General features: G+C 44.1%; 1 protein-coding gene across 2 annotated transcripts in view; it reads left to right on the top strand.

Annotated features, from left to right (window-relative positions):
* The window catches only part of LOC102040968 (elongation of very long chain fatty acids protein 4-like), a 10,202-nt gene extending 5,047 nt beyond the window's left edge, over positions 1–5,155 (top strand). For both annotated transcript variants that reach the window (XM_005426855.2, XM_005426854.2), the window contains 4 exons: positions 136–192; positions 1,312–1,426; positions 2,372–2,499; positions 3,784–5,155. In XM_005426855.2, the coding sequence (XP_005426912.1) occupies positions 136–192; positions 1,312–1,426; positions 2,372–2,499; positions 3,784–3,954 (471 nt within the window). In that variant the 3' untranslated portion in view covers positions 3,955–5,155. The remainder of the gene's footprint in view (positions 1–135; positions 193–1,311; positions 1,427–2,371; positions 2,500–3,783) is intronic.
* Positions 5,156–10,707: the final 5,552 nt, after the last annotated feature.

Here is a 10,707-nt window from a genome sequence, read left to right as displayed (position 1 = left end):
AAAAAAAAAAAAAAAAAAACCACCCCTAATTTCCCCCCCTTGCTGCAGACCCCGGGTGGGTAGGGATACAATGTGGTTGAAAATGTGTTGATTTTGGGTAAAGCTTTAACCGCCGTGCCTTGTGCTGCCCAGCAGATGGCAAGAGTGTGTTGGTGGTTCTTCTTCTCCAAAGTCATCGAGCTGCTGGATACGGTAAGGAGGGCTCAGCTCCTCAGCGGGACCGGGACTGGACACAGATACTTTGTCAGAAAGGGACAACGTGCCAGAACTGATGTCCTGGGTTGATCATGTATTGATTTGCTGCCTGTCTCCATCCCTTGGCTGCACACACTCCCTCCCCAGCATCCTTCCTGAGGCTGGGCACAGTGTTGGGGAGAGGTATTACCCTGGCTGCTGCCAGGTGGGTCCCCAAAATTTAGCTGCTGATGCCACACAGGTTCTGCTATTGCCTGGCTGGCTGATTAACAGTGGGGCTGAAAAGGAGCTGGACAAGTCCTGGCATCTCTGCTGCCATGGATTTTCCCAGAGCTCTGCACTAAAGGTTTGTCCTGGGGGAATTTAAAGTCCACCTCCTTACACCTTGTTGTCAGGTGTCCTTCTGCACTATAAATGAACTAAGTGACTGGACAAGGCCTCTGCTTGGCCAGCAGAAGACAGCTGTGTCCTAGCCTGAAATTTCTCAGCTCTCTGGGGTGTAAGTTGACAACCCACTGAAATGTGAATAAACATGTGGATCCTTTCTAGGCCTATTGCCAGGGTTTTGGCCGATCCTCTCTCTGTTTGCATCAGGAACAAAAGCAGCTTTTTGCCAGTCCTGAGTGCCTGAAAAGCAGATTCATTTTTTGTTGTGTGTGTATGAATGTGCATGGTGAAATGCAGTGACCTGACATATATTCATCTGGCAAAACCCTTCTGTTTGCTAATGCAAATTCCAGGAGGATTTGGCCATTCAACACAGTGGATTTTCTGTGGGTTATTGTCTGGTAGCAGTAAATATACAAGCTATGTCCTGAAAAGGAGCAGATCCAAGCAGCTGTGAATCGTATGGAAGCTCAGTCAGAGTCTCAGATGTGCCCTCTTTGGACTTTGGGCCCTGAATCCAGACATAAAAATATCTGGGGCTTTGTGGAAGAAATTCTGTCTTCCAGCTCCCCCTACAAGTTCTATTGTGTTTCACCAGTTTTTGTCAACAGCAGAGGAAATGGGTTTGGGAGATTCAGACTCATCATTAGCTATTTTTATAACTTTTTACTGTGAAATTTTTGTCTGGACACATTGACTCAAGGTTTTTCTTTACCTGGCTCCTTTCAGGTTTTCTTAATTCTGCGCAAGAAACAAGAGCAGGTGACTTTTCTGCATGTGTACCATCATGGCTCTATGCTCTTCAACTGGTGGTCAGGGGTCAAATACGTGCCTGGAGGACAAGGTATGCTTGTAAGAAATGCTGCTGCAAGAAAACCTTGTGTTTCTCACAGCTTTTGTGGGTCACGGAGGTAGCATTAACAGTGCAGATGGGCTGACTGGCAGGTAGGAAGCTCACTTACTTCCAAAGGTGAGAAAAACGTGCATTTCAGATGATCCCATCTGCTCAGCTTTTGGGGCTGTTTAGGCTGCCCGGTTCACTCTCTCACCCAGAATAAGAGTGTGCCATCAGAGCAGGTCCAAATAGAAAAAAAATAATATCCCACAGAAGGTCACTGTATATCTCCTCCCAGAGCGGTGCTCCCTCTCTCCCCACTCAGAGGCCCTGGGGCAGCAGGCCAGGTTCTGGCTCTGTTTCCTGCTGTGGCTGTGCCCATTTCTGGGCTGTATCCAGAACGCTGCCCCTTTTTGCTCAACTGGAAGAGAAGCATCTGGGTACTCTAGGTAGGCCCTATACGAGATGCTGGGGCATTCTTTTTTTGGGAAGTCATTTTGGCTACACAGCCTTGACTCCAGAATGGTGCGAAATGCTTAGGTCAGATGATCAAATTCTCTCCTCTGCCTTTGAAGCCCTTCTCTGTCTCTGAACACTTGATATGGGATGGGTATATCACAGATGCCCCAACCTTGGCAGTGTTGAAGGCCAAATGAGATGGGACTTTGGGGCAACTCTAGTGGGAGATGTGCCCTGGGGGTTGGAGCTGATGGCTTTTAAGGTCCCTTCCGACTCAATCCATCCAATGATTCTGGATGCTGAAGAAAGGGAGAAAGTGATGTTCTTCCACCATGTCCTGGTTTTGCATGGGAGGTACGAGATCCCAGATGGAATGTTCATGCACAGAGGTGGGTGTGGTGTGTTTTGGAAGCATCATCATAGTGGCTGTGAGCCCTTCATGGGGTTAGCCTGGAATGAGTCGTGTGCCTTGTTCACCCTCACTTTCTCACTCAGCCTTCTTTGTTGGGATGCTGAACTCCTTTGTCCACATCTTCATGTATGGCTACTACGCCCTCGCCAGCCTGGGACCGCGGATGCGCCAGCACCTGTGGTGGAAGCGTTACCTGACCATCCTGCAGCTGGTAATTAGCTCCAAGTGTTCGCCCCTGCCCTCCCATGGCTCAGGTGTGATGGCCTCTGCTGTCTGTCACCTCACTGGTTCCATCTGCTTGCTGCCCATGGAGGGCAGCATGTCCCCAGGTGCCCTCATGTGCCACTCTGAGAGCTGAAGCCATGGGTGACCTGCTTCAAATGCTTTTACAAGACTATCAGAGGCCTTCAGTGACCATCTCAAAATAATTGTCCACAGTTTTGTAATGGGAAGGGAAGAGAAAAATTAACAATTGAAATCCTCCTTTTTATGTTGTATATGGAACAGTGAAAACAGAGCTTGATGTGGAGAGGTAGGGACAGTGATTCAGGGAAACTGGATTCTCAATAAGGCAGTAGACTGGGGAGCCTTGATTCAGTTCCTTCAGAAAGGAAGGGGGTCTCTAGCTACAGGCAAACAGGCAAGTTAAAGAGAAATATGTGAATTTTACTCTTTCTCTAGAAAATCCCTTTGGATTTTCTTTCCCTCATCTGTGATGAAATTACAAATCTGGAAAACCCCGTGTTTTTTTTAAAGATACAGCATAAATACAATGGTCCAGACAAGGACAATCGTTGTAGGAGAGATTTTTCCACTCAAAGAGAGGCTTTGCAAACCAAAAGTATGCAGTTACAAGGGAAGAGGAAGAGGATATGTGTAAAACAGTGCTGCAGTGAAGACTGCTCCAGAATTCTTATTTAGCCTGCATGGCAAAGCAGAACAAGAAAGCATTGCATGAAATAAAAAGGTATTTCTAATGCAAATTATAGCAAAGGAAAAAAAATATTTAATAGCTCTTTGGTAGGTAGAACTCATTGCTTCGGGGTATTGAGACAGGTAACTTAGTAAAATACAAAAAAAATATTAATGTTGAATGTTTAAATGAATAAAGGTAGTATCTGTATTTCCTCTCTGCAAGTTAACATACAAATCAAAATAATTATGGGTATAACAACCTGATAACCACTGGGGAAGAGGAATCTACCACCTTCACTTTCCATATTCCAGCATCTCAGTTACTGCACTATGGCAGAGAAATGGGCCAAGGGCAGGAGAGACTGGATTGGTTAAACCTTCAGGTTCGATGGACATCTTTCCTGGTGGGAAAGCACTGCTAAACTTGAAAGGAAGGTTCCCAGAGCTGTCAGGAGAGGCAAGCAGGTGATCCTGTGGGTTGAGGACACTGCTAGGATGTTGTGATGGCCTTAATGGCCAGCTGAGGTGTATCTCATGTAGGTTCCCTAATCTGGCTGCTTCTTTTTTCCACCTCTTCCAGTGCCAGTTTGTGGCCATTGCTGCTCATTCTTCCTACAACCTCTTCACAGAGTGCCCGTTCCCTGATGGCTTCAACACTGCAGTCTTCCTCTACATCCTCAGCCTCCTGTCTCTCTTCCTACGCTTCTACTATCAGACCTACATCAGGGGAAAGAGGGAAAAGCTGACTTGAAGGAAATCAAAGAGGACAGAGAGCGCAGCCTGATGAACATGAGCATTCTCTGCTGCTTGTGACATGGTTCCAGGAAGGAAATATATCTGGGGAGTGTGTGTGAGGCTCACGTCTAGCCTTCAAATATCCCAGGTTAGGGAGAAGAAAGGAACTATGTAAACTCAGGGATTAAGGAACTGAGGAGCACACTTAATTAAGCTGAGGCTAAGCAAAGCCAAGTAGTCACAAGCATAGCAGGCTTTGGGACATTTGCAAGATAAGGTCTTTTTCCCTTCCATCTTTAACTTGGTGTCCAAGGTCTAGCAGCCAGCTACAACTCCCTGTCTCATTTCTTAGGCTGTAGAGGGTTTCTTTGCATCCACAGAACTATCCCAGCTTGTTGTTGTAGGTCAGGCAGGGTCATGTGCCTCCAGCCCAGAAATCAATGTCCAGGTAGCAGCAGCAGCCAGGAATCCACAGGGACTGCAGGATGGACACTGCACCCCACCCTGTCCTGCTGAGGAAGCTCCTACTAGGCCTGGGGTGGTCCTGATGGTTTAACTTCTTATCAGTATAGCAGCAAAGAAATTGGACATTAGGTTGTCTGGCTGGACTGGTGTCTTCACTGTCCTGAAGCTAAAGAAGGCATTATTAGCACTTTCATCCTAATAAGAAACCAGTGCAGTAAGAGTCACCATGTCCCATTTTCTGGAATGCTCATTTCCATTTGGTTGCTCTCATACCAACAGAGGATTTTAATGCATGAAGATACTTGGTATTGCTCCTTGTAGATGCCATAATTGAACTAGAAAGAATAGATTGATGTTCCCTTTTCATAACTTTTTTCTCCAATTTGTTATTATTTTTAATACTGTTATTTTAAAATTTTGCTTCTTGTCAAACATAAAGAGTTTAACAACACCATAAGCAACCACCTCCCCTACCTAATTGTATAAGAATTAATGTAAAATGTATAAAATCAATTCATTGGGTAGTGCAAAGCTGCATAGCTCCATTGATTTTAAGATATCACTAATTGGCTTCTTTTTTTTTGCTCCTAAATCAACTACAACTAGAATTTGACACTTATATTCATCTGCTGACTGTTAAATACTGTTAAAGTTCTGGTGTGATAGTACTTTCAAGATCCTAATTAAACTACAAAGTGGTAATTATTGATTGAATCCTGCTCAGCAATTAAAAACTGGTACTACAGAGTAGTGGTATTTTGCAAAACACAAAGGTGTTGAAGGAGAGGATTGGAATTAGTGACATGATGCATTGCCATTGCCAAGCCAAATCCACCTCAAATATAAAAAAAGTCCAACTCCACTGGGAATGTCCAGAGGACTAGATCTGGCCTGAACCTAGCAAATGGATGTATCCCAAAAGACCTGTGTGCCCTTCACCAATCTGGAGTCGAGTGGCTACAAGAAAATAAATTCACCTTGTTCTTCGCTGCTCTGTGCTCATACCCCAATCCTTTTCTTCAGCCCCTCCACACACATACGGAAGATGAAACAATATTCTGCCATTCCTCACCCTCCTCCCCTTCACACACAGCCACTAAGGACTTGTTCACACTGTCACAAGGTCATATCGTCAGTGTCCTTCCTTTGATTTGAGCAGTCTCTCTTGTGGTTGTGACTGGTGAGTATGAGAATCACTGCATCCGTGCTGGGGAAGAGCAATCTACCACCTTGGTTTTCTTCCTGTCAACTATTTTTCCATGCAAATAAATTAATAAATAGTGACACTTTCAAATACTGGAGTTCTTCTTCTGTCAGAATTTTAACTAGCAAATCCCTGGGTGGGTCTTTCATTCCTCCCTTTGTTTGGAAAGACAGGAAAATGGGATCTGCTGTGCATCTAACATATTCATGTGGAGGGTTTCCCCTGGGGGCTCTCCAGAGCTGAAGACTCAGTGCAAGTAAAGCTGTTTCATTACTCTTGTCCACCTAATGATTCATTTATGGCCCTCTCCTGCTTAAACCATCAGTACCTTTGGCCCCCTAGTTTTGTGGTAGAGCATTTCCTGCAGCTGGCTAAATTATCTGTGCTCACAAAGCAATAAAATCCTCTTTTTCCTATACATGAGTAGGTTTCAACCTCAGTTGCCCCTCACTTTAATGTTTTCAGAATGTAGTAACTAAGTTCACTCATAATTTTTTACCAGACTAAGCATCATGTATTTTGATTTTCCTTGATTCATGACTGCTTAAAAATTGGAAATGAGCATGAAATCTGAATGAGGTTACTCCTTGCTTTTCCACTCTTAAAATACATGAATTTGTAAACATGCCATTTATCTTTTTTTAATGCAGCCTATGCAGCTTAATTGTGTCTATGTATGACAAAGCAATGTTTTCTGGATTGTCACTGGCCACACAGGTGGTAACAAAACATGAAAGTACAAATCTGTCACCTGACAGCTTGAAGTGACTGATCACCTAAATCAGACACCGCCGACACCACTTGTTCTAGACATGAAACCTTTGATTTATTCCTGTCCCTCTTCCTCACAGCCTGAGTGAGTGGCCTGATCTTGAATGAGTAAGAGCTTTTTGTTGGTGTGACTTGGATAGCACAGGATGAAAATGAAATATTTTCAGTTGAATGATAAGGAGGGATTGAGTTCGCCCAGAAACACCATGCTTTCCATACAGAAACAGACACTGGCATGGAGCACAGCTGTTACAGAAGCATTGATGCAAGCAAAATCAGCTTGTGAGGATATTTGCACTGGCAGTGAAGAAAAATTGCAGTGCTATAGCTGAGAGGCTCTGCAGGTTACTCCTTCAGATTGCCCTTGTTTGTCTTCATTCTCCTGTTTTAAAATTGGGTTGTCCTAGTTGGAACTGTCCACCTGGGCAATCCCGTTGTAACAAAAAACCTGAAAGCACAGCTATGTGCTCCTGGAATTTAACAGAGAGTAAAGGCACCAAATGGGATTTCCCCTCTAAAATCAAGTCCCTGGAATTAAATATTACACCACAGAAGAGCAATGGAAATAAAAAGGGGTGGGAAATTATAAATTGCAAGCTTGGATGGCTCATGCTGTCTGGTAGAGTCCAAAGCTTTGAGGAGGGGTAGAAAATACCCTGTCACAGCTGGATTTGTGAAAAACCTCTGGGCCAAATGCTGGTTCTACCAATATGAGTGACAAAGGCTGGAGCTCCTCTTGGATGAGGCTGGCACAGCTGTGTGGAAAGCAGCACGCTCAGCTCCACAGCCATGTTTACTGGGGGCAGGAGTGCTATTCAATCCTACAAACAGATGACTTTTGAGGGCACGGTGGTGTGTAAGTCTCCCTCTTACAAACTGTGGGTCATTAGATGTTCGTCGAACAGTTTACATGAACAAGATGTAAAGCATAGTGCAAGTAGGCTGCTGAAATGAATAAGCTTGATATCTGGTAGTGCTCAGCATCTTTCCTGCTGTTCCAGTCAATGTAAATTATGGATGTTCTGATCAAATTACTTTTGAATTAAGCAGACCATTTACTCAGTGCCTACTTTCTCTCTGAAGATAAATGAGAGGGATTCTCATTTTAATCAAAACAAAATACAGAAAAGAAAATCAATTACTATTTAATGTTTTTTCCATCCCCGTGTGATGGAAAGTTTCCAGAGGAACTTGGGCTTAAAATTGCAAAGCAATATAAAATGCAGGGACATGGTTGGGTTTTAGCTATTGGATTTTTTTTATATATACTATTAGAAAATATGGCTGTATTTTTTGGGTTTTTTAAGGCAAAAGAATTATTCTAAACAATTAAACAAGCAAAAGCAGAATACAGATTGCTTCACCCAAAAAATAAAAATCTGTTGATACAGATGTAAACCACCTAGAAGCCAAACATTTAGAAAGATCAGCCAGCCCTATATATAGAACAGTGTGAATGTGCTGAATTCATTAATAAATAGCTTCATGGATTAGGGCTTGATAGATGGAGTGCTCCATCCAGATGTTTATTGTGATTTGTCAATGGCCTGGTACTTAATCCTCCTGGACAGGAAACACGAGTCTTTTCTCTAGGGTCTCCCCTGGGGACTGTGGCAGTGCCTCCCTCTGGCCTGAATCCTCTCAGCACTGGATGAGGCTGCCGTGGAATTAACCAAGTGGCAGAGGCACGGATTTGCCTTTAACCCTTTCGGTTTCCTCTCAGCTTCAGCTGATTTCCTAACCATCTGCCACAATCTCGCCGTTTTTTAGTCAACATATGGAAAAGGAAAAAAGGGAGTCACCATGTCACCCAGGGATCCCTGTACCCATAAAATGTGCCAAGGGAGGCACATGGAGTCCCATCAGCACTGAGGAGGAGGAGGGCTGTGGGCAGCCTTAAGACCTTGGTGTGCCCCACTTCACTGCTCAGCATCGTTTTTTCATTTTTGTTATGCTGCCACTCCCTGTCAGTGACAGGGATGGCCCAAGAGGTAGTATTTGTGAGAAGACTGATGTCCCCAAGGTGTCCTCGGCCAGGGTACCAGAGAGTGTAGTGTGTGTATGAGTGAGTTTGGGTGTGGGTAGGTGAATGCAGACAGTCCCCACAGCTCATTTCTCAGCATGTGGGACCTCTCTGTGGGATGGATCCTTCATCTTGCTGTGGGACACTGAAGGACAGCTCCCAGCAGCCACACCTGCTATGGAGTGGTACAGTGGGAGCTGCAGTGAATGCTAGGTTTTGTTGTGGATGTGCAGGATTATAAACGACTGATTTCCTGTGTTCAACTTCTGGCTAAATCACAAGTACAAATGTGGACAAATAAATTCTTTTCAGGGACTGCCTGGTTAAAACATCAGTAGCACATCTCAGCACTATCCTTCCCTAGTCTGCATGTCATCCTTTCTCTCCAGTACCTTGACTTTCTGCTGCTCTTCAGGAGTTTGTCTTTACACTGAGCTGAAAAAATGAGGGCTATTAAATAAAAATTGTCCTTTAAAATTCCCTGCTTGGAGTAGATGTTCCTTCCCCTTTAACATCATCCTCCCACATTCTCTCGTCCCTTTGCTCTGCTCTTCTTTCGTACCCACACATACAGACACTGTAATAGATTCTCAGACCTTTTAAAGCTGCAAAGAAAGTAGCTACAAGTTACTCAAATGTTGTACAAGCAGCTGTATTTTTCTGATCTATCAATTAATAATGTACATTTTCTTCATAGGGTTTTCTGCAAGGCTTTAATCCAAGTGAATTTGGGCAAGTCTTTATTTTTCTTTGCACTTTAGCATAATCCCATCTGCCTTCAAATTCAGGATGTGAACACTGCAACTTGATACTTAGAAAAGCTAGAAACTTGAGCTAGAACTTAAATTTGGTATGGTCCCTTCCAGGCATTCCCTGCTATTGATAAAGCAACGACAGAATGGATACAAACATCTGAGAGGCAGCAAATTACTGCTCTTCTGTACACTTTATTCTGCTCTGAGTGGTGCCCACCATCACAGATGTCTGAGGATGTTTTCTCCTGAAATAATAAATGGTTATTCCTGAGGCAATATTTGGAGGGAGAATGCCTTGCTGACAGAGCTGGAAAACCAGAATAGTTTTCGAGTGTACAAGCCCTACTGTGGTTGTAATCCCTGATATGCACTGGTAGCAGATCCGCCACTCCTTATTGGAGTGCACAGCTGCGTCTGTGGTGTGTCTGTATTTACCATGGGTTTTGCTAGCCCCAGAGGGTGTTATCCTATATTTTGCAGGTTTAATATGTTATCCCATTAAATAACTGTAAATCAAAGGGCCGTTATTTTGAAAGAAGAATTTATCTTCTACATAATTTTGCTTCTAGGAATTACTGGTGTGAGTAAAGCTGTCGTTTATTCACTGGCACACTGGCAAAACAGGTTGGCAATTCTGTGCTCAGTTGTCGGAGATAAAATGCAAGCCACCACTTACAGAAACCATTTAATACAATTATGGCTTTCTATTTTGGCACTGCTTTTAATATCTTTGGGCAGATTTCATACACAGAGGTAATGTTTTAAATTAGGGGAGAGCCACTAGTCACAGTGAATCTAGGTGAAGTGTTTGATGGAGCTATGAGTGGTAACATAAGGATTTAAGAAAAAATGTCACTGTGATGCCAACTGGAAGGCAAAATGGTCACAATTTTGTTGGAAAACCAGAAACTCCACAAGAGTCGTGTATATATACCTATAGGTTCTAATCCTATAGTGTTTATATACATATTTAGTGTATTTCCCTGCAGACCTTAAGTAGAATAGATGACTTCATGGCTTGAATATAGCTAGGAGGATCTTAAGATCGACTGTATTACTGAACTGTAATTGTATCATTGTGTAAAGCTGCTGGCTTCTCTTTAATAAAATGTGCATCTACTGAAATGTTTTAGCCTTGGATGTGGGTTTAAGAATGCATCAATGGGAAAAGTGTTTGCAAATGTTAACATGAAAACAGCACGGCAGAAATGTCGTTTGCTGGCTTGGGAAGCACCTTTTGGAACCGCACTAATTCAGCGAGAAACTCGAGGGAGCAGAAACGGGGAGAGCAAACGCAAAGCAATCCCTTCCTTTGTTCTTATTTCGCTGGGGAATGGGGAGGGGGGGGACACACGCCAAGAGGAGCCCGGAATCTCCGGGGCTTTCAGTTTTGATTTTCATTAGAGGTGAGAGGATGTTTGCAGCCAGAAGCGCCCGCGGCGAGCAAATCCACGCGCGGGGGCCGCTCCGTAATCCCCCGGCGCAGCGGGGGCGCGGGCTGCGGAGCGGAGAGCGCTGTGCCCCGAGCCCCCGGCCCGGAGGGCAGCTCCA

The sequence above is a fragment of the Geospiza fortis genome, unplaced genomic scaffold, assembly GCF_000277835.1.
Source record: "Geospiza fortis unplaced genomic scaffold, GeoFor_1.0 scaffold164, whole genome shotgun sequence".
Lineage (NCBI taxonomy): Eukaryota > Metazoa > Chordata > Aves > Passeriformes > Thraupidae > Geospiza > Geospiza fortis.
Note: the sequence above shows the minus strand (reverse complement) of the source record. Positions and strands in the feature narration are given on the sequence as shown.